General features: G+C 43.2%; 1 protein-coding gene across 3 annotated transcripts in view; it reads right to left on the bottom strand.

Moving 5' to 3' along the window:
• DDAH1 (dimethylarginine dimethylaminohydrolase 1) overlaps window positions 1–24138 on the bottom strand; it is a 154450-nt gene extending 130312 nt beyond the window's left edge. The window contains exon 1 of one of the 3 annotated variants that reach the window (XM_030866110.2): window positions 23584–24138. In XM_030866110.2, the coding sequence (XP_030721970.1) occupies window positions 23584–24138 (555 nt within the window). Of the gene's footprint in view, window positions 1–23022; window positions 23113–23336; window positions 23472–23583 lie in introns of those variants that run through there. The other 2 variants (XM_030866111.2, XM_060303367.1) reach the window with 2 other exon arrangements.
• Between the last annotated feature and the right edge of the window lie 654 nt (window positions 24139–24792).

The raw sequence follows: 24792 nt of genomic DNA, 5'->3' as shown, positions 1-24792 counted from the left end.
TCTGAACTTCAATTTGCCCATCTGGAAGACTGATAATTATATGAAATTCATAGAGCTGTTAGAAGAATTAAGTGCTTAATTAATGGTGACTATTATCATTAATTAATGGTGACCATTATTATTGCTATTTCTGCAGTTTTCCCATCGTTGCACTCTACCATAATTAACACTGGTGAAATACTAATGTTTCAGCTTATGCTAGTTTCCAAAGGCTCCTTCTATACAGACAATTCGCCAATTAATCAAGAATCTCCCAGTATATCCCTTACATTCCCAGCATTGTGCTAAACCTGTGGCAACTACAGAAGGATGGAGACTATCACCCTAGGAAATCAACAATCTAGACATCACAAACTCGAGGGACATGTTGAACAAGTGTCTTCAGCTTCCCAGGTGTCTGATGGAGTTCTGATCTCTACGTCTTCCTGCTAAAGGGCTACAATGCTGTGGAAAAGGCTTTTATCACTATCCCCAGATGCTACAAAGGAGTTCTGCATATCATACATATCATGAGTATTTAGCAATCAATATATTATATTGATACATTAAACTCTTCTCTATTTTCTATATCTGATATTAATATCAAATAATGACTATTTCTGAAACTGCTCTTTAAAATAATTTTAATTATGTAGCTACTACACACTAAAAAGTGCTTTCCATGTAAGGTTTAGAAACAGTTCAACATACAGTTCAACTAACACCTGTTGAGTGGCCTGTTAGGACTCCAGTACAATCTGAAGAAAACTATTAAATTGAAATTAAATCTAGTAGAGTAACCTAGGATCTGATAAGGACATAAAACAATTCCTTGGTAATGAATGAACTTTGATGACTAATTTTCCTATTTTAAGAGCGATTAATAACTTTTAAAAGAATGATAGAAAAGCAGTTTAATTCATAAACTAATAAGACTACAGCACTTTAAATGCATGTGTTCTAAAACAGTTCAGAGAGCAGCCTTTGATATGATGTCTCATAGCTCTCCGTAGAGGAATTTATACTTTTCTGAAAGAAATGAAGAGTTTTAGTTGAAGCTCTGGATGATTATCCAAGTCAAAGCAAAACAAAAGCTATCATAGGCTTTAAAAGCCTTTAATTCCACACAAATTTGCCTAGCTTATTAAGATTCTGTCTTTCCAGTATTTTCCATAGTAATGAATATCTGATGTTTACAAGCATTAAGCAACCTAAAAAGAAACACAAAATACTGTGGTATGATTGAGGAATTTAAAAAATTTTTATTATACTTTTTCCTAATCAAGAGCATGCTTTTCCTTTAAGGCAAAGTCCAATTTTTTCGATCCCTGAGTCAGATCTTCAATCTTCTTTATAGTCCCAGACAACTCCATCCTTTTTTGCTATTAGCCACTCTCCTCTCCAACTTTCCATTATCCCTCTGAAACTGGTGTGCAATAACCAAACTGTGTGGTGAGCTTATAGGGGTCTAACCAGAGGTGAGTAGCTGGGAAGATCACTATATAGTTCTATGAATTGCCTCCTGAAGCTTGGAAGTCTATTCTCATCTCTGGCTCTACACAGTAACGCTCTCAATAATTCTTGTCTTTGAAGGGGTTGGAGAATGTTATGTAAAACTAGGCAAGCTGTAACTTTTCATAGGTCAGAAATACCCAAGGGCTTTGATTATTAATGTAACTTCCTTAGATAAAAACCAGTTTCCTTTTTCTAATCCGGGAAGTTGAATGTCTATAATACAACATAAATCACACAGTTTCTGATTTTACTGTCTAGACACCATCAACCCCCTTAACACTACCTTCTCTGTCAAAAGTCTGGGCAGGGCCCAAAATCAACTGATGTCCAACTAAGCTCGGAAATATATTCCTTCCAACTAAAGCTGGCAGAACTCTTGTGAGCACATTTGAAGCCAACTAAAAGCAGGGTTGGAAAATTAAGAATGGTTAAAAAAAAAGAAAGAGGGCAAGTACAAAACCCTTTCACAAATTAACAAGGCTCAATGGCATCAACTTGAAAGGTTTCTATCTCCACCTTAACTTCCAAATAAAGTAGTGTATCAGTCTTGCAGATAAATGCAGATATTTTTATAGCCTCACCATCCTCAATAGAGGCTCTACTGTCTGACAGACACAGATAATAAGAGAATTAAGTACATGCTCAAGAGGATAGCAGCACTCACCTGGATTTTTATAGCTCCTCTTCTCTGAGCTCAAAGTCATCCTCCCAGCACACAAGTGAAGATTAGGGTATGGAGAACGGAGCCAAGAAATCAGTTGCTTGTTAAGGATGGAGGGTTACAGAACCATGTGAAGACTGGAGATCCACTACCCTTCTCTGATCACCCAACTGCTTTCCTCTGGGCCAGCCGAGGAAATTCTACATTATCCTAATAACAGTAGTAGAAATAACAGTAATGGCAGCTATCATTCTTTGAGTGACTACTGTATGCTAGGCACTATACTACACGTTTCCTATTTATTATTCTCACAACAGCACAGCTTTCAACTCTATGATGTTTGCTATAGAGCTAGAGAAGAAAGATCTGTCTTGGAGCAAGCACTAAGGAGGATTACTTTCTGAATTTCCAAAAGGATGATTTTGATGAAATCCTGCTTATATATAGCACTTTAACATTACAAAGACTTTTTTTTTTCATTTCATCTTCACAAAAGCTTTGAGCAGCAAGAATCCTTATTTCTATTTTACACATGAGGAAACTAGAGCTCAGGGAGACTGTGACCAAATCCATACATTCAAACAGAACAAGGCAAAGGCTTGAACAGAGGTGTCCTGACTCCAGCTCTCATGCTCTTCCCACTTCACCAAAATTGCCCCCTAGAAGAGTGGGCCCTGAGAACATTGTGAATGCTAAATCATATTAAGCACTGTCAACTCAATTCAACTAACGTTCATTGAGCACCTACAGTGCGCCACTCACTGTACTCAGTAGTGGAGGCTCAGAAGTGAAAAAGCCACAGGTGATGCAGGAAAGGAGTCCACAGATTAGTGAGAGAGACCATCATGCAAATAAATAACTGCAATACAGAGTAGTTTGTGCTGACCGCACAGGGGACACATAACTCTAGGAACGCTTCAAGGAGGAGGGGCATCTGAGCTAGGTTTAGTAGGGTAAATTCAGGAGTTCAACAGGCAGGCCCTTCTTTAATTGACAATAAAGAAGGGTAAAAGATTAGTGATTTATGCAACGTAAGCACTGCGCCCAAGACCAAATATCTAGGAAGATTGACATAGGTGGCTTTTGCAGGCCAGACTATAGGACATCAGATCAGAAGGGATGGTTAATATTAGAACCAAATAAAGATACATGAAAAAATAAATAGGTCCTTCTCTTTTTCCTAAAGGCTATGTGTTCCATGAAAATGTCATGTTATGTTTTAAAGCCAGACAAATTTATCCCAACAGTTAAACGTCATCTGCAACTCTGACCATTTGCTAGAATGGCAAACCAAAATATAACAGCCCAGTAAAAATATCTGCAACATGCCTATGTTTGTTTTCTGGAGCATCTCTAATTGGGGCTGGTTAGAAGTTGAGATACTCCTGCTGAGCTGTACTACCCCAGAGATTGCTCATCAACTTGTCTACTGGAGTGCTTTTGAGAAGAGGGAAAGCTGAAAGCCAGCCTGACTCTGTTGTTCGTCTCCATTTCAAGTTCACCTTTTGTCCTATCCTTTGGCAATATCACTTCAAAGACATCAAGGTGGAATTCCCACCTTCTGAGGCCCAATATCCCAAATCCTCTCCTTCAGGCTCTTTTGTCCCTTGTTTTACCCCCACCTGCTTCCGTCTTACTCTTCCTCAAACTTCCCATCACCACCCCATATCATCTAATTTATGGCTTGGCATCGTGGGATGTATCAAATTTCTAGGTGGAAATTGAGGATCTCATTTCCAGCCAGTTTTTCCCCCATTCTTCTCCTCTCTTCCCATTTGCCCATTTTCTTCTCAGAATCCCTTCTCCTGTAGCTTTTTATATTATGTCAATTTTTATGTGGGGGCAGGAGAGAAGTGTTCTCACTGAAGGGATGTAGTAGTACAGGGGACACCATTCAACAGGAGAGAAAAGGTGGTCATCATCACTGAATTTCAAAACTCAAAGACAGAAAAGACCAAGATGGTGGTCTTACCCAGAGCATTTTTTTCCTCAACAATTCAGTGTTCAGATTCACCTCTTTTTAACAGGAGGAAACTAGCTACACATGAGACACCAACCATTGCCTGTCTATTTATATGCAAGACTCTGCCCTGTCCACAGACTCTGCTGCTTTGTTCAAACCTACTCTGGCCTTTGACCCTGAAGCACAGCTGACTGAACCAATATTAGGCACCTGACATAAACCCAGTCTATCCATAGGCTAGCCAACCACCTATGACTTGGTTGACGGGCTCAAAAAATTAGTATGAGCCCATGAGACTCCCCATTTGGGAATTTAAAATTGAGAAACTGCTGAGTCAGACTGACATGGCAGCTAAATTAAAGGAATATGAGGTAAACTCTGAACCACAGGGAAATGCAGTTATGAGAAAACAGAGCAGAATGAAGCAGATCCATAGAGACAAGGGTGAGCTTGAGGGAAAAGAGCGACTCCACGTTCCTAATGATTCTGTGGTTTCAATTTGAGTATGTATATCCTGGCAATTTTCCTCCTTTTTCTTACTGCCCTTAGGTCTCTGTTGTTTGCAAAAAACCTAAAACAATCCGACTAGAATGCAAAAATCATTGACCCAGTAATTGATTGCTAGTTTTAGCCTGCTGGCAGATCTGATAACTCCCCATCTAGTTCCAAAGTTTGCCAAAGATTCAAATTTCGTTACCGGGAACTGTAGGATTATTCAGTCTGAATTATGCAAAATGTTAACCAAAAGCTACCTGGCCTTTGCTCTCTGAATTTCCTCCTCATCAGGCTAATCCTCAGTGAAAACACAGGAAACATTTCTCCTCTGCGAAACTACCCTCTTCCTTCACATTCAATCATCCAAACAAGCCAGCTGTGCCCCTGTGTTCATCACTTATTCTAATTAACCCAAGGAAGACATGGAGGCCTTGTACAGTGCTGTGTGTTCAGCAGTACATAACAGCCAATTACGATCAGGAGTCGGAATCTTCATCATCCTTTCTGGTAAGAACATCAAGGTGCATTCGTTTCAAGTTGTTATTCTGGATCACCAGTCAGAATTCATGTTTTTATCACTGCTAATCCTGCTCTCTAATTCTCTCAATGACTTCTGTCCTATTAAGATAAAGAATGGCAGGAATTATTAAGAGTGAGAGGTTCTGAGAACCTGGTTTATTTTAGAGTTCTACAAAGGCTTCATTTCCCCTTCCCACCACCCGCCTTTGTTTACAAGTGAATGTCTATTGCTCTCCTTCAGCGCAAATATTCACATGAAAAACATCTATATAAATAAGTGAGTGGTGTCAGAATCTGAAGAAATGTGCTGTGCATCAATAACAGCTCTAAGTTCCCACTGTGGCTCAGGACACTCCAGTGACTCAAATGACCCTTCTGTCCAAGGATTTGCATCACTTTGTTCTAGTTTTGCACTATATGGAACTACAGTAATGTGAATAATTTTTCTTCCATTAAAAAAACCACTAGGAAATCTATGAAAATATTTTTGACAACTGAGATAATCACATTTTAATCTGTTCAATTAAACACAGTAAGGTTACTTTTCTACCAGAAAATGCCAGTTAACTAAATTATACTAAAGTCACTTTAGTGAGAATTCAAAGAATAAACTTACTTATTTAAACTGAGCCAGAAAAGTAGCATTTAATTGATAGCTCATTATCACAGGAGGTGGGGAGGGAGAAGAAAAATTAAGTATATGCCTTAGTCAAGGCAGCTTACCCCAAACTTCTAGAGTCACAGGGGCATCAGAGGCTCCAGCAAAAGGGATCGGGGTGGTGGGTTCACCCCAGCAGAAGGCAGGCTGATGTTTGGCCTGACACATTTACCAGGCAGGTGTGTGAGAGGGCTAGCACAATATGGCGCCAGAGGGCTGGGCAATAAGTTTCAGGGATTCTCTCACACAAGGACTAGAGGTCAGTCTTGAGGTCTTTTGTGGAGGATCCAGGCAGAAAATCAGCAAAGAGGGTCAAGATACAAACCTAGTTAATGGAACCAGGGCTCAACTTCACCATAGGAAATGAGCAAGGGTAATGACAGAACAGGCCGACAGCAGGAATGATGAGGCTGACCCACTGACCCACTGACCAAGGGGTCCTTTAATTTCCTCTGCTAAGAGCCAGACTGCTCCAAGAGCTTGTAACAGGACCAAGACAGCTGGTGAGAATGACGGATTTAAACTGCTGTTACACAATAAATACATGATAAACGATATTATTATTGCTGTTGTTTCTTGTGAACGGATTAACTGGGAGAAGGTGGGTCACACTGGAACAGGTCTATGGACCTGAAAACTAGATGGGGGCACATGGAGACACATGTTTGGTGGGTGGAAGTCCAAGCAGGTGGGGCAGAATCTCTGGACAGCAGGGTGGCAGGAACCAGTGGGAGGTGGGGATGAGAGGTGTGAGGACGTGTGATGGTGCAGAGATAGGCAGACTGCAGGGTCTGCAAGTCACAGCTGGCCAGAGGCAGGTCCCCAGGGGGCTGGAGTACAGGGGCAAGACTCTAGTCCTCTACAGAGGGGAGAGGGGATATTCATAAGAATAAAACCAGAGCTGTACAAACAGGGCAATGGCATGGGTAATGCATTCGTTTCGCCTGAATATGGGTAACATTGGTCTCCAGAGCAAGACTGAAGAGGGAGGGAGGGTAAGGAGACAAGGGTTTACCCAGCCATCACAAAAGCTCAGTATCTTAGTTGTGGGGTGAAGGGATGCTGAGACCCAAAGCCAGGCATGCCAAGCCTACCCTCCCTCCCCTAAGATACAGGGAGAACAACGTCCTGGCGTACTTCTATGTGCATCCCCGCTCCCTCAACCAAAACGCAGGTGCACAGGAATTAGACAAGTTGCAGCTTGCCTGTCTTATCGCTTGCACTGGGGCTTGTACTGTTTGTGTTGTTGACCTGGGGTCTGTGTTACCAACAGGGACACACAGAGTTACGGTAACATCTATTTCCAGAATAGTAACAATCTGTGCCCCTACCTTTCATATAAATTTTCCCTTTGAAAAACTCTGGGGAGACTGAGCAAGAGTCAGTGAGGGTGTATGGATGAAATTAACCCTTGTTCTTTACTCCAAAGAGCTGGGGGTGGAGGGGGTTCCTTCCTCGAGCTGGGGCCATTCCTAGGATTCCTGTTCAGACTCTTACTCAGCATGCCCTCCCGCACGTACAAGGTAAGGTCAGAGTTCTCCATGGGTTGCTTAATTATTTGGCGAGGAACCCTGTCAACAAATATTAAGCCCAGACTAAATGCATGGCTGGAGACACTGGCCGGCCCTCTGTGATTCTGCTGGGTGGGGAAGGTTTCTGGGCTGGCCTCATGGATGAGGGATAGAGGCAGAAGCAGTTGCCGAGCGGAAACTCTGTCTTCAGAAAGGAAGCCTTTGTCTCATTCTTCTCGATGTCCTCACTAATGGATGGGGCAGCTGCCTATGGCTGTGGGTCTCGCTAACCCAAATTCTCTAATGGTCAGCATGGTAGTTTGCTGTCTCTCTGGTATTAGGACCAGGGGTCCTAATGCCTGGGCTTGGGAGTCAGAAAGACCTGGCTCCCTATCTCACTATTTAGTAAGCATGTGACCACAAGTAAGCCAAGTAACCTCTCCTCAGTTTTCCCATCTGTAAAATGGGGGGGATTTATAAGCGTGGGATGCAGTGGGGTAAACAAGGCAGCAAGCACAGCACATGGTAAGTGGCAGTCACCCATGTGCTTGGAGCCTACCTAGAGCCCAAACTTTACTTAGAGGGTGCATATTCTGATACGATTGGTCTCCTTGGTCTCTCATAGCTAGAGGGCTCTCCCAGGAGTCCCATAAGCTAGCTAGTCCCTTAACATGGGGTAAAAAGCCAGATACACTCCATGCCACTGCTGTAGATCTTGCTATCAAAGGTCTGAGAGCCATCTCAGGCAGGCTGGGACCCCAAGAGCTGGTCCTAAGCCTTCAGCAGAGGACTGTGGGACTGGGGACCCGTCTTCGGGTGATGTGACAGGGCAGGCCATGGCCCGTTCCTACAGGTGCTGGGTTTAGAGTTCAGAGGCAGCCACTACGTAATACCCACAACCATGATCCTTACATAGTGCTTTCATTCGTTTCTTCACTTCAGCACAACAGAGGGTGACAGACAGCAGCATCACCCCAGTTTACGGGGTTGGGGGGGGAATCCTGAAGTCCACAGCAATCGCCCATGAGCCCAGAGCTACACAGCTTTTAAGCAGAGACGTCTGAAGACTTCTAGTCCAGGTCCTGCTCAATGACAACCTACCTCTCTACTGCCTGGGGGAGGTTCTCTGGTAACACCATATTCAGCCAGCTATTTATCATTTGACCAACAAACGTTTATTGCCTACTATTTAATAAGAGGTCTTACCTAAGAACTGATATCCAGGCCCTTTCCAGCTGAGGTCTCTTATGAACATTTCACAACGTTATGAGGAAAGTCATCCTTTTCTTTTACAGCACCTACCACTTTTTAAAAAATATTTTAATTTAAAATTTATTTTTTATCATTTTTTATTGAAGTATAGTTAATTTACAATGTTTTACGTGTACAGCAAAGTGATTCAGTTATATATATATATATATTCTTTTTCAGATTCTTTTCCATTATAGGTTATTACAAGATGTTGAGTATAGTTCCCTGTGCTCTATACAGTAGGTCCTTACCACTGTTGTGAAGTACACATATATTTGTGATTATTTATTTTACGTTTATCTCCCCAGTTAGACTTCAGGTTCCATCGGGGCAGGCGTCATATTTGTTTACTTCTTCAGTTTTACATACAGCAGGCACTCAATGACAGTAATTGCTTGTTGAACTAACAAAAGTCACGTACTCTTTTGGACAGATGACAAAACTGTGCCCAAATGTTATCTGCCCAAGTTGGCCTTGCTAACAAGTAGTAGATCTTTAGAGCTGCCTGGAGCTTGCTAAGGGTAGTCTCTTTTTTATCAGGCCCCCTCTCAAAGGGTTATCAGAGCATCGTGGTCACAGCGATATTGGTCAAATCTATTCAGTCAGAGACATCATCAAGAATAAGCTGGACATCTCCAGTTCCTAAATAATAATGTTACTACTACCATTAGATACAATCTATCGCTCATCATAACAGTGTTACCAGTGGAATCACATTTGTAGAGGGCATCACAGTATTCGGAACACTTTGATCTTCAACATCCCTGGGAGACGGGCAAAAAGATATCTTACTGGAAACTGAAACTTGTGAATTGCCCAAGATGATATAACTGAGAAATGGAACCAAGACTCAACTCCAGGTGGAATTTCACCTTGTAATGTAAGAAGAATTTTAAAAGTTCTTAAAAATGAAAAAGATATTAAATGGGTAAAGGAGTTATAAATGTGAATTCAAATCTAAACACCCATACACAACCAGTTCAAATGGTAAGCTTAAAGGTAGAAATTCTCTAACTATTCATTTACTCAGAAGATCAGAGGATGAAGAGGAATCATAGAAAGGGTAGTATATTTTGATTCAGTTGAATATGGTGACTTACTCCTAAAAACATGGGGTGGAGAGAAAGCCAGGGCCCACGTTACACCTGCCTATTTTGGTAGCACCAGCTTTTGGGGACTGGCCCAGACCCCACTGAGGCTCAAGTGAATATTTCTAATGGCTTTCGCAACCTCCTGGCAGGTTTTAGGTGGAGTCAGCACAGGAGACCAAAATACAAGAGCCGTGAATCTCAACTCTAGGCAGAGTCTCGTCTGGGCAGGCCCCAGGCAGCAAGCCCACAGCCAAAGGGACAGAGGTCTCCAATTTCCAGGGAGAGAAAGTAGCAAGAGAAAAGCACAGCCTCAATCCTTAGGGGCTTGAACGACTGCTCTCTAGAAAGACAGAAAGCGGATAACCACGGAAAGAGGAGGGATTGATCACTGATGGAAGAGCTACTCTTGCATGGTACCGCTAGACACTTGAACATGTAAATGGATCTAATCATCATAACAAAGTTATAGGGTCATCAAAACTACTCCAGTTTTCACAAATGATGAAACTGAAGCTCAGCTTGCTCAAGGCCACACAGCTATTAAGCAGGAGAACCACAGTTTGAATTCACAGCTGTCCTCTTCCACCCCTTCTAAGGGCAAATGGAAAGGAGGAGAGAGCACAGTTCAAGGAATGTCGCAGGAGTCAGTCTGCCTCTTGAGTCAGTTTAAAAACAGGCATGTGTCTCTACACGCCGGGCTCTGTGTGACCGGTGAGCATGCCCGGATGATGACTGAAGTACCCGAGACAATTAGGCACCTCAAGCGATGATGGATTTGGGGAGTGGAGCAAGCTGGAGATGCAAGTGGACATATCAGTGGGCAGCAGGGGAGAGTAGGATAAGTGGAAACGAGGCTGGAGTCCACAAAACATGAACGTGCACAGGGCTCTAATGCGGCCCTTTTAATAAGAGGTGTGCTTTCTGAACACCTGCCGTCCTGGGCTGTAACAGCATAACATCATACTTGGTTTTACAAATGAACATATCACTTCTAAGTGTACAGAAATACTCTATAGCATTTATGTGAGGGAGTCCTTAATATCTGAAAATGCTTATTCACTGAGAAAAGCCCAAGACTTTCCAACTCTTTTTTCACTATCTTTCCACCGTTTGCTTTTCTTCTCTTCCTCTCCATCTCAAGCACTTTGCTGCATTTAGATGAGTGGCCTTACCTTCCTATTAGGTAATGAAAGGAGTGCCTGAGATCAAGCTACCCATTTGCTCAATGAAAGTCAAGTGCCTTTGACACACACCAAAATCCTATTGTTGCTGCAAACAGCGAAGAATGTCAACAAAAACTAAAATGACAGTATTTACATTTCATGTTGGTCTGCTAGATAAGTAGATTTCGATGTCAATGACCCACAGTCATTGAAATACACTTTACATCAGGATCCACAACAAACAAAGGAACATGTATATGTGTCTATGTGAATAAAGGAGACAAAAGTTACATGAAACAATACATTGCTGTCTTATGCACACACTCTGATATTTCTATCAGAAATATTCATTCCAGTTCATTACAAAAAACAAAAAGTAGAGTGATGCACTAGGTTGACTTTATGATCCACTTATGAGTTGAAACTTGTACTTTGACAGTCACTAGCCAGACCCAGAATATGAGGACAAATCCATGGTGTTGCAGGAACTCCCCAACCAGAGGGGTGTAAAGAAGGGTGGGGAAGCTCCAGGAACTGCACACGCTCTTTCTTCTCCATTGACAGCTCCAGAAAAGGGTAAAACCAAGAAGAAAGGAGGGCAACATGGAGGTGATCATAGACTGAAAGAGCCCAGGGAAAAAGTAGAATTCATTTAAAAAACAGTTCTCGGGCTTCCCTGGTGGCGCAGTGGTTGAGAGTCCACCTGCCAACGCAGGGGACACGGGTTCATGCCCCGGTCCGGGAAAATCCCACATGCCGCGGAGCGGCTGGGCCCGTGAGCCATGGCCGCTGAGCCTGCGTGTCCGGAGCCTGTGCTTCACAACGGGAGAGGCTACAACAGTGAGAGGCCCGCATACCGCAAAAAAAAAAAAAAAAAAAACAGTTCTCCTGGCTAGTGTTCCACCAAAATAATGTGACTCAAGATTCCCTCTAATCATTTTTGATGACCCACATTACCACGAAGCATTATTTACAAGGAAGGCGCTGTTAGAAAACTGATTTTATCCAAACCTGATTCAGAACGTGTGTGTGCGCGCGCACGCACGCGTTTGTGTTTGTGTTTTAAACAGGCCAATGGACAGTAGCTGTTACATTTGTGGAATTTCCAGTCATTAGGCTGACCTCAGGACAGGCGAGTGTTTCAGGGAGCGTGTATCAAATCATAATTGAGCCCTCAGCTGCATTGAGGCCAGTGGGCCTCAGATCTTGTATGTTTTCCTGCATTTACTTTCAAGAAAATGTCCTAACTTAAATCCCTATCATTCCTCCCCCTCACCAAGAAGCTTCTCTCCAGGGTCCAGTTTAAAAGCAATATTAATCCTCAGTTTTCTTGCAAACCACTCAGAGGCTTCAGTGACCCAGTTGAGTGCTCACAAAGAAACATGCAGACACAATCATGACAATCGCACTACCCATTTTTTCTCATGTAATTACAGCTCCAAGATGCACACTTCTAAGCCCTTTCCCTACAAACACACGATTTGTCCAGTCATAGCCACACGCTGTTTGCCTCTATCATTAATGTCTCTTATCAAAAATTTTAAAGCACTCCTTTTGGGGGTGGGCAGGGACGAAAGAGCATGTGTGAGGGAGCACACTCCACCCTTAGTAATAGGCTGCTCAGCTGTGAAAAGGGGCTTACCACTGAAAAACTGATGTTCTGTTTCCCTATAGTCACAAACTAGCTCATTACTCACCAGCCAAATACACTTTCTCAGAATGAACTGCAACCTATACATCCATCCAGATGTCTCCTATTTAATGGACATCATCACCAACTCCCCAAATGAGTTACCTGGGGAAGAAAACTAAATTTCCTTTGGGCATTCTTCCATAGGGGCTGGATTTACACCCATTTAGTGTCACAGATGTGTGAAAAAATTGATGAAAGCAGTGATTTTCAAGGTCCCTTCTAGGCCTTTTAGGAAGTGGTCTGAGAATGACTTGAACATTATAATTGTTTTAGCACCTTCTGTGTTTTGACACATTCTGGGGTTCTTTGAGCAACAACAACAACAAAGTGTTCTGAGTTTCTGTCCTCATTCCAAGAGGACAAATCCGGACATTGGTCCCTGATGTCTCCTGGCATCTGTGCAGATCTCAGCTTCCACCTGGGGGCTGCAGGTGGGAAGATGCAGGAGCACAACCCCTCCTGATGCAAGGGGATCAGGGTCTGATGCTGCCACCAAATCTACTCTCCAAAACATGAAAAAGACGCAAGTTCAGATGGAAACTATGCTTTCCCGTCTTGGTCAATGTAACTATCCCTTAACTGGTTTAGAATGTCACCAAAGAAGGGGAAGTAGAATCAGCTCCCAGCAAATAGTCAAGTTGACAGTCTTCTTCCTCCTCATGTTCCCCAATTATGCTTTTTGTTGTTGGTGTTGGATGGACAGGGATCCAAACAGCCAGGACATCATCACTGTAAGAAGTCAACCCAAGCAAGTGGAAATCGGTATTCTTTGATATGCATAGAGAAGCATTTGGGATTTGGGCCATGATTCTGAGAACCTTGGGGCCAATGGGCATAGCCCTCTAGAATTTTTACAAAAGGCTGAGTGGTGCAGTCTGGTTGAAAGGAGATACAGTGAGTTTTTATACTTTTTTCTTACCATGACTCAGAGTAAGAAACATATTTTATATTCCTAATTAATACACACACAAACACAAATGTATAAAGTGAAAGGTTTCATGAAAGAATACTGACCTTATGTTGTCATGTACTCTTGACATTTTCTATTGATTCTATTACAGTAAAAATAAAAGAGCTGGACATGACTCACTAAATTGATTTCATGACCCCATGATAGTACGTGGAGAGCAGCAATTTGAAGATACACACACACACACACACTCTGTACTAAAAGCCTTGTCTTGAAGCTGTGTTCTATTCCAAGTTAAACTACTTATATATTTGGGGTGGCTTGGGGAAGCTTGGAGATTAGGGGAGGCCTAAAGCTTTAGAGATGTTTAGTTTGAGAGTAACAGAGAAAAGTGAAGAAATCAGTGCCCTTTTTTTTTTTTTTTTTTTTGCGGTACGCGGGCCTCTCACTGTTGTGGCCTCTCCCGTTGTGGAACACAGGCTCCGGACGCGCAGGCTCAATGGCCATGGCCCACGGGCCGCCGCCGCACGGCATGTGGGATCCTCCGGGACCGGGGCACGAACCGGTGTCCCCTGCATCGGCAGGCGGAACCCCCCCAACCACTGCACCACAAAGGAAGCCCCCAGTGCCCTTTTTGACTAGGGTCCCTCTCTCTCCCAACAGTGCATCTTTCAGAGAAAAGGGAGCCAGAAAACCAGGACCCTTGATAAAGGACTAAGATGGCACACAGAAAGTTAGGAAAATACCAAAAGCAAGAGCAAAAATGATTTGAGTACCTCAAAATACAGCACTAGATTTAAACTCCTCCACATAAAACTCTTGAATTGGATAATACATCTATATCACTTGAATTGGATAATACATCTATATCACAAATGTCCTAAAATATGACCCAAAGCCAAGCTTTAGTTACCTTACTCTTTCCTTGTAAAATGAAAGTTACCTTACTCTTTCCTTGTAAAATGAAAGTTCCCTTATGATTCAAAAAAAATTCAAAGAATAAAATGGATGTATTTTTCTTCTATTTTTATCTTGTAACTGTACCAAGATTATTTAACTAACTTCAATTTTTTGAATCATTTCAGGCTAAAAATGTCTAAGTTTGCCAACAAGCATATCTCCAAGTTAAAAAAAATAATTACATCAATATCTTACTGTGTCACAGTCTTAATCTATACACAGCTTACTATAGAAAGGCTACATTTAAATGAGTATCTTTAACTTTTTTATGTTTACTCAGAAAAATAACTGTACGCATTTTTTGGAAGACAGAAGTCAAAATCTGGGAAACAAAAGTCAATTTTCAGCACAAGATGGAAATCAGTACATATGTATGGAGGGTTTATAAGAAAGAAGTACTATGGGCACGTCAAGACTTTTAGTTACAACTCACAGCACATATCTTGTATCTACTTCTATCCATTTCTTTGGGCCATTGATTCACACTCATCACAGAAACATCCGCTGGTAGACAGTGATGACAGTGATGTGTGATGGGAGAAATCATGTGGGTCTAGGAATCTTATGCTCTTTCAATGGCCTTTATTTAACATTTTCTATGGGAAAAAATTCTTATCAAATGCGCTATATAAATGGCGGAGTAAGCAGAGGTTTCGAAATAGAGTTAGCAAATTCAACTTCATATCATAATGGGTTATCATTAGCAAGGTGTGAGTTTAAATGATTGGTTAATTAAGTAGAACAAGTATAATGCCTTGGGGTGAATAAAATCCAGTATTTTTTTTATCCATCAAACCCCAATCCCATCTCACAAATGTAAATTATTATAATGTCCCCATCTCCCTATCACTTTCCCACCCTCCACTTTCCACCCTAACACACCCTGAGTTCCAAAAGGAAAGTATAGCATTTCCAAGCTGGAAAGAATATTAGATCTCATTATCACTGCAAAAATAAAAACCAGTGTCTCCTAATATCTAGAATAGTGCTGTATCCCAACCGTGCAGCCTTCTGTAGCTTGTACAAAATTCAGCCTATGATTATAAATGCATGCTCAGTTTCAGCTGCACTTGATTTATATTAATGTGAGACTCAATGGTGTCTACTGCCAAGATGGAAAGATTTGTGACTAAAAACACATTTCAACAGCAAACAGGAAAGTTTTCTCTTACCTGCCACTGACATGGATAATATTATATACCTATACATGGCAGATGCCGGGTTTGCTTGACACACCCTAATGTGCACATTTTGGGCCAAAGGGGAAAAATTACTACCCAGCCAAATGACATTCTAGCAACCTCAAGAAATTAATCTCAGATTTGGAGTGGACTTCAGTCCACTCCAGGGCAGACTATATCACTCCCAAACTGTGCTATTCAGGAATCCTGGAAGGAATGCCAGACCTCGATGGAGCACGTGGTAGGAGAAAAGATGGGAGTGCAGTTAGAAATGCAGTGTGCGAGGCAGCCAGTTCCCTCTGGGCCCCAACCAGGAAACGTGGTTAAGGATGTGGTTCTCCTGGTGAACTTGGAACTAGGAATTGAAATCTCAGAGATCAGGGGACCACAGGTGGGCTTTTCTCAATCCTGCATCCTTCCCAACATGAGTGAAATTAATTTTCACTGTACCATCAATCACCCTCATCCGATCTCACAGTGCCCTCTATCTCTGAAGGCTGCCCCTCTCTGCCTTCCCCTGGTTACTTCTAACTCAATTGTCACTTCTGAGAAGTCCTGGTATGGGTCAGACCCACCCCCTGGAGGTTCCACAGCACCAGACAGAGCTCTGGCATAAAACCCTGTCCTCTTGTTCTGCAAGTGTCTGCCACTGGTCTGCCTTCCTAGCTGGACTGTGAGGTCCTTATGGGCAACGGTGGTATCTAATTCACCTACATCTCCCCACCACCAAACACTGGGTCTAGACAGTTGCTGAAGGCACAAACATACTACATGAGTGACGCAACTATTGTGCCTTTGCCTTCAAAAACACAGTCTTTTTTTTTTTTTTTTTTGCGGTACGCGGGCCTCTCACTGCTGTGGCCTCTCCCGTTGCGGAGTACAGGCTCCGGACGCGCAGGCTCAGCGGCCATGGCTCACGGGCCCAGCCGCTCCGCGGCATGTGGGATCCTCCCGGACCGGGGCACGAACCCGCGTCCCCTGCATCGGCAGGCGGACTCTCAACCACTGCGCCACCAGGGAAGCCCAACACAGTCATTTTTAACACAATCATGGCACTCATCATTACTGCCAGAAGCAGATTAGAAAACATCAATACTTCTTAAACAAAAGAACAAAGGAATCAAAGCAAACATATTTTTAATGAAGTCAAAGATTTACTCACTCACATTCAAATCAAGCAAAATACTGATATATTCATCTTCATTAGAATAACGGCTTATCCCATAAGCCCATCTAGCTACAAAAGCAGACTAAAAGTTATATTCCCTTTAATTTGCTATGTTAAACTAATTCAGTTTGATTTGTTGGGCAAAATTAAACCAACCCTATACTAATTTGTACTTCTATCTTCGTAGTCTGCTGTGCTCACTTCTCTGGTCATACTTGCTTAGATGATCTAGACATTTAGAGACAGCAGTCTAAAGTCTGGTGATTTATTCCTTTCTACGTGCTACTACCCCTCAGCACTCAGTTTCAAGAAAACAATGTATATTATTACATTATTTGACAATGACAAAGTAAACTGGGATGGCATTACACGCACACATTTTTAAATGGGATTTGTTGTTTGAGATTACTCTTGCTTGTCCATTTGGATGAAAAGTGCCTGTTTATGAAATGCACCTGAGGACTCTGACAGATTAAATACCTAATATCAGTTTAAGGACAGCAGTGAAAGCCAACTTCAAAGGTCAGGGGAGCATTTTGATGCAACATCAGGGATTGCATTACAGTAAATAAATATTTTTCTACTACCCGGGGTGAACAATGCACTGTGTTCTGTATAAGATAGAAATGAAACCTTTTCTCATTAAGGTTTCAGCTATTTTATCCTTTATTATGGCACCTCTTGATTAGGGGAATGAACTCTACCACGTGTCCAGATCTCCAGTCAGAAAACTAGGCTTTCTGAAGTGGTTACAGATTTTAACAGCAAATGCCATAAAATAAATAATAACCATCACTCATTTTTTAAACATGCATTTCCAAATTTATATTGAGGTTCATGAATAATTTATTTACGATGCAAAGACAGTAGAAGGTAAATCTTTTCAAAAGTCTTAAGTAGATTTTTCTGTGTTGTGGTTTATATTAATGGACTGGATACCTAATTTTGAAGAAATCTGAGCTCAATAAGAATTCAAAAACATGCAAAAGCAATTTCCCAGCATATGTGAATTATAAGGGATCCATCGCTGCCTTCTTAGTCTTATAATGATTCTAGGAATCTCTGCAGAAAGTTCATTTTCAGCTGATAGTATCTAATAGAAGTCACTCCCTACTCATTATGTTCTTTCTTTTCAAGGCTTTCAAGATCAGCTGCATGGGAGTAGATTACATTATGGGATGCGTCCCAGTTCCCAAGATACACGTCAATTTCCAAACGTCTATTGCCAAGGCCATGTAGAAGAGTTGGAAAAGAAACACCCTGAAAGAGAGCAGTTGTTCTAACCAGTTGGAGGTGACAATTTATCAAGAACCATTTAATCTGCCGCCATGTGAAGAGTCTCCAGCGCCTTCACGTTCCAGCTTGGTGAGAATCAGGGTAATTTCTAATTATGGTTTAGGGTAGTTTACTCACCTGAAGTTAAACAGAAGTTTGAGGACACGTGTGCATTTAAAAAAGCAATCATCCAGTAGGCTGGTAAATAAGGCACAATTATGTGTAAAGTGTGCCCGGGCAATTTGTGGGTTTCATGTAAATGCCTGAATTATTTTTTTAACTAAAATGAAAATAATCCACTCTCATTTAGGAGAGGAGGGAAGTAAAATGATTCACTTAGTTAATATCCAAGTTATATTGTATATCCTTAGTGTGTAAAATGATATTCAGGGGGCAGTTTTATATTGATTTAATGATCTATTACGATTAAGCACAACTGGCAACAAGCACTTCAAGCAGAAAAGACCTTCATACTTTCATGAGAAGCTCAGTTCTGCCACTTATTATCTGTGTGTGACTTTGGACAAGTTACTTAACCTTGGTTACCAGAGACTCAGTCTCCTTATCTTTTAAATAGAGCTAATAATAACACCATCTTTGGGGATTCACACACACACATAAGTTGGCTGGTCATTAGACATGGTCTTAATGCTCACCTTGCCTCTGGGATCAATATAATTATGCTTTTTTCCTAACCAAAGAATAAACCAGGACCCAAATATGTAAGTCCAAATAGTTAAGTGCCCCAATAGAAGGGGAATTACTATGCAAATATGTATTGCTTACCTCTTCCATTTATGCCCTCCTTTCCCCCCCTCAATGTTTATTTTTACTTTGGAGATTTATTACTTTGTGCTAAGCATATCGCCTTCTTCCTAAAGAGGTCCCTAACAGTGCAAATGCTCCAGGCAAGGATAATTAAAGCCATTATCACTTTTTGAGAATGAGTTTGTGTGGTTTTCTCTTAGACCAAATACCCCAGAATGGCCCTGAAAGAGGGGTGAAAGGGCATAGGATATATTTCACAATTTTCCTGAGTAAACTCTGTCAGTTAATCATTTATTAAGTACTAAAAACTTTCTGGAAAAAAAGAAAAACCTCAAGAAAATGGCATTAGTAGTTGCCTCTGAGGAAAGAAACTGGGTAGTCAGGTACAAGGGTGAGGTAAGGGTGGCAAGACTTACTTTCTTTCTTTGTTTAAATAAATTTATTTATTTATTTATTTTGGGCTGAGTTGGGTCTTTGTTGCTGTGCATGGGCCTTCTCTAGTTGCAGCGAGCGGGGACTACTCTTCATTGCGTGTGCAGACTTCTCCTTGTGGTGGCTTCTCTTGTTGCAGAGCACGGGCTCTAGGTGCTTGGGCTTCAGTGGCTGTGGCTCGCAGGCTCTAGAGTGCAGGCTCCGTAGTTGTGGCACATGGGCTTAGTTGCTCCGCAGCATGTAGGATCTTCCCGGACCAGGGCTTGAACCCATGTCCCCTGCATTGGCAGGCGGATTCTTAACCACTGCACCACCAGGGAAGTCCAAGACTTACTTTCACTGTGTATCCTCTTGTACCTTTTGAATTTGGTACTGCGGACATGTACAATTGAAACAAAATTTTTATTTTTTAAAAAACCCAATTCTCACACACTGTCATAGCTTTTAGATATTTGCTTACTGGACTTTGACATTTAGAAGTTAACTTTCTCTTTTTTTCCCCTCTAAAATGTGAGCTGGATTCATTTAAAATATGATTGGTTTCTTAAGGCTAATTTGTCTTCAAAATATTAAGCATAGGGCTTCCCTGGTGGCGCAGTGGTTGAGAGTCCGCCTGCCAATGCAGGGGACACGGATTCGTGCCCCGGTCTGGGAAGATCCCACATGCCGCAGAGTGGTTAGGCCCGTGAGCCATGGCTGCTGAGCCTGCGAATCCGGAGCCTGTGCTCCGCAACGCGAGAGGCCACAACACTGAGAGGCCTACGTACCGCAAAAAAAAAAAAAAAAAAAAAAATTAAGCATATTAAGACATTCATATTCCGGAAGACACAAAGTTCTTAGACATGTAATATTATTCGCTGACTTTTTCTATATGCAGTTTTCTTCACTAAAACTTAAGCTTGCTGCAGACAGGGTCTGTGTTTTATTAATCTTTGGAGGCCCCATTATCGCAAACACTGAGCTTTCACAGAAGCGTTACTTTCTTTAGTTTGGTTCTCAGTCCTTTCTTCCAAGAAAGAAAAGTCATTAAATATAATATGATGCTTTGATTAAGAAGAAACTTCTCAGGATTTTAATTAAAACAAAACAACAACAAGAGACAGAGGCACGGAAAGGGAGAGGGAGAGAAAAACAGTTATAAATCACCTATAGTTGTAATGAAATTTGTGGGACTCTGCTGACTAGAAATGCTTGCAAAACACCAAATATGTCATAATGAGGGAGAACGAAGGTTGACCTAAAATCATGAACAAATTTGTTCAACAAAATACATTTGCTACATGATTATTGTGTTCAAGGCCCAGAGGATAAAATGTTGAACAACGCAGACATGATCCTTGCTCTCACAGTTTTCATAATAGTGAGAGGTACAGAAAGATAAACAGGCAATTACCATATGGTATGATAAATACCATAACAGGGAGTACAGAGGTGCTCATAAAAGGACAACCAATCTAATGCTTGAGAAGGTGAGATCTAATATCACAACAGTTGGGACTAGAGCTTTAGAGTCCTGCAAATCTGAGTTCAAATCCTGGTTTCACTAGTTCCACTCTATAACCTTGGGCAATTTAATCTCTCTAAGACTCAGTTTCATCAACTTTTAAACAGGAATAATGATAGAAATGAGCTCAAAGATTTGACGTGAGCATTCAATGAAACGTATGTCATAAATCGGGCACAATGTCTGGCCAATGGTAAGCACCCAATAAAGATTAGCTAATAATATGAATGGTAAGAGTAAGCTGAGAACTGAAGCATGAGTAGAAACAGCCAGGTAAAATGCAGGAGAGGAAGGAGGAAGAATGGACTGGGCAAAGGAGGAATGTACACCCATAAAAGCAACAGCCTGGTGAGCTTGAAAAAAGAACCTGGCTTGAGCCAAGAATTGGGAGGCACCTCGGGTGGGGTCAGAGATGCAACTGAAGCTGGAAAGGCAAGCAGAACCCAGCTCAACGGGTTTATCAGGCTCAGTGGAGGCCCCTCTAGAATTTTAATCAGAGGAGGAACAGGATCAGATCTGAGTTTTAGAAGGACCAATTGGCTACAGTGTGGAAAATGGAATGCAGAGGGAGAAGACAGGAGATCAGTGTTAATAATTTTAATATAATGCCTCAGCTGTTGTGGAGTTTCAGTTAGGGAGTTAGGTGTCACATACATATATATATATAAAACAATCCAAGAAGTCCTTGAAGTAATTATTATCAGCTTGCTGGTATTAGCTAATTAGCATTTCATTAATTCATTTGTTCATTCATTTAACAAGAATTTATTAACTTCAATGTAGGCAGCAAACTGTGAGAGATTTCAAAGAAATCTCTGAAGCACCCCACCCAACATGACTGCCCGCATTCCCCTCTCTGGCTGGAAGGCCCATTACTCTGGGAACCCAGATCAGGTGCAATGGCAAAGGTGTTTTGGGGCGGGACCACACACCTGCAGAAAACTTGAGCTGGAAGGCAGTGCTAATGAGCAGATTAGGCTGGAACCTAAGGCGTGAAGAAGACTCCCCTTCACCCTTGGAAAGGGAAATGTCACTGTAACTGCATCAGTGTACAGGAGACTTCTTACTGCTCAAGGAGTAAATCTTCCACGACCCATTGGTAAGTGAATAATAACGACCAACACTTATGAAATGTCCTGTCCTCTATATTTCTGATGGATTAATAAATTTATTACCACAATTCTATGAAATAGGTATGATTATGTCCACTTTACAGGTGAGAAAACTGAGGCAAGAGATACTCGCTAAGGTCACAGAATTAGATCCAGTCTGATGTTCTTATCCATTACACTATGTGGCCTCTGGCAGTGGGCCACCAGCCTGAAGAGTGAAACCCATTTAAAATGTATGCCTCAAAATCTGACAGGGAGACAGATCAATGCCCACTTTAGTATCAGGAAGGCCAAAATTTGAAAGGTTTTATTATAGGAATAAAATGAAATGGATGATTAAATATATGACAGTCTCAACATGAAATTGGACCAGCCACATCAAATGAGTATCATTTTGAAAGGGTTTTTAAAATCTATGTTACTCTTTTAAGCACAAACCACAGCTTTGTCATATGGCCTAGGACACATTAGAAAGTATTCAAATGGGGTTACATGCTTATCAGTTTAAAATAGAGTGGGTCATCTCACAGATTCAAAGATGGAGAGGTGGCAAAGGAGATAAAAGAGCTAAGAGAATGAGACCTGTTACTCTTTTGGTTTTCTGCTAAGGCAGGGTGAAAAAAAAAAAGCTGATTATCTTAGTGGGAAATAAATCAAATATACTTATTCTCTCAGACCAAGCAAAGTTCTATCAACCAAGTAGTGAAGCATGTGGAGAAGAAGCATATTTTAACTACAAGCTCTATGAGGCATTTCCAATGCGAATCGAATAAAGGAAAAATAGGGAGGGAAAATCCTTAACCCTCCAGATATGAAAGAAACCACCAGCTTCTTGCAATGCCACTTGATGCCAATAGCAACCAAGAGTCTTGACCCTGGGCTCTCAGCAGGCAATGAGAAGAATCCCAGGCCGGACAGCATTTTAAAATCCAATCTCACTCTTATTTGTCTCTCCCCACTAACCTACCTTGTGTTTAAAGCAATCACAGACATTTTCACAAACTGCAATATTTTAAAGTAGTCACCATCCTCTGAGAACACAAAAAGCTCTAATTGCTATGAGCTTAAAAATACAGAGAATAAAAATTATTGAATTTGTGAAACCACCATTTCCAATTAAACACACAGACACATACACACACCCAACACCCTACACCGAGTTCTGCTTTTCAAACCCAGACACCGCGGCTCAGCAACAGGCCAGTCTTCTTACATTCATTCACTTGCCAGTCCCCTTTGCGGGACTCACTCTCCACCACCGAAAAGTAACTCGGGACGACCCACGTCTGCGGGCATCGACCATTAATTCATCTGGCCCTCCCTGCTCCCAGCTCCTGGCAGGACTTGGGGGTTTAGGGTCATCAACCGGCCCCCCCGGAGCCCTCGCCCAGGCTCCGCCCGCCCGCTTGGAACGGCACCCCTCCCTGCCCCCGCTCCCTGGGAAACGAGCAGAGTTGCACTGTCTTCGCTGCTTTTTAATCTTTACAAATAAAACTGCCTATGAGACGTATTCCCCACCCCACCCACCTGCCCGAGTCCGCACCACCACACTCAGTCGGCTCCTCTAGAAGGCACCCAAGCTGCGCCGGCAGCCGGGAGGCGTGAACAATGAACTTCTCTCTCTCGCACACACACCGTCTCCCCTAAATGGGAAGTTCGGAACTAGCCCGGGGGCCACTTCCGCGCTTCCCCCAGCACGTCCGGCTCGGGCGGCGCGGGAGGGCCCGGCGCGCGTCCCCGGCCGCGCCCCTCGCGTCTCCGGGCGGCCAGTTACCTCCTTCCTCCGGCTCGGCGCCCCGGGGCGGGTGATGAGGGCCGTCTCCTCGCACACCACGGCCACGTCCTCCACGAACACGCAGTCCGGGAGGCTCTCGTCGGCCGGCAGCTGCACCACCTGCAGCCCCAGCTTACTGCCCAGCACGCCCACGTACAGCTGGTGCTGCCGCTCGGCGCGGGCGAAATCCACCTCGTCGCCCTTGGTGCTCCTCAGCGCGTGCTGGCCGAGGGACTCGGGCAGTCCCCGCACCACGACGTGGGTGGCCCGGCCGAAGGCGGCGGGATGGCCGAGCGAGGCCATGACTCGGGGAGGCGGCGGGGGGCGCGGCAGCCGGGTCTTCCGCGGGCAGCGCGCGCCGAGCTTGCGAGCGCCCGGCGGCTCCCCTTGGCAGCAGATGAATGTGGTGCAGCGGGAGCCCGGCTCGCGCCCGGAGCCCTGCCCGCGCGACTGAGCATGCCCAGACCTCCGGGCGCCGGCCCGCGCGCAGCCCGCGCGCCCACTTGGCGCTCTCGGGTTTGCGGCAGCTGAGGCGGGAGTTGTAGTGGCGAGCATCGCACGAGGAGTGGGGCCAGAGGCAGCGGCCGAGGAAGCTGGCAACGCAAGAGGTGCGCGCTGGTGAGGGGAGCTCGGCCAAAACGCGCTGTATCCGGACTTGACGTTACCTGTGTTCCGCCGCAGGTGCACGCCTCACGTGGACCCAAGGCGCACTTGGAGAGCGGGCTATGTTTTGGACAGAACGACTGTGGGGTCTTCTTGGTGGTCGGGAAGGAAAGGATGGGATTCCTTTGTGGACAGATACTTTGACCTCTCTCCCTACTCTCCTGCTCCCAGGTTGCCCAGCACGTGGTACCACGCCCCACCTCCACCCCCATTTCCTAGTGTGAGAATCTGTCTTCGCACCCAAGTCCACCTTACCTTGACTTTCTCTGCAGATGACCCCTCACCCCACGTGAGACTCTAGATTATTAAAAGAATGTTATTCCTTCCTGTCTGAAAGAAAGAGGAGGAGCCCAAGAGACACATAGAGAGAGAGACATAGACATCTGGAAACTCACAGTATTTCAAGGACAATCCGTTCTTACTAAGAATGTGATTCTGTTTGCCTACAGGGCCCGCAGAGGTAGGGAGGCAAAGACCAAGTGTGCTTTCCTCCACGATAGATGTGCGCTCACCTTGAGCAGTTTCAGACGTGGAGCATCACAACTC

The sequence above is a fragment of the Globicephala melas genome, chromosome 1 (assembly GCF_963455315.2).
Source record: "Globicephala melas chromosome 1, mGloMel1.2, whole genome shotgun sequence".
NCBI classification, from domain to species: domain Eukaryota; kingdom Metazoa; phylum Chordata; class Mammalia; order Artiodactyla; family Delphinidae; genus Globicephala; species Globicephala melas.
The sequence above is the reverse complement of the archived record's forward strand: the minus strand, read 5'-3'. Positions and strand labels throughout refer to the sequence as shown.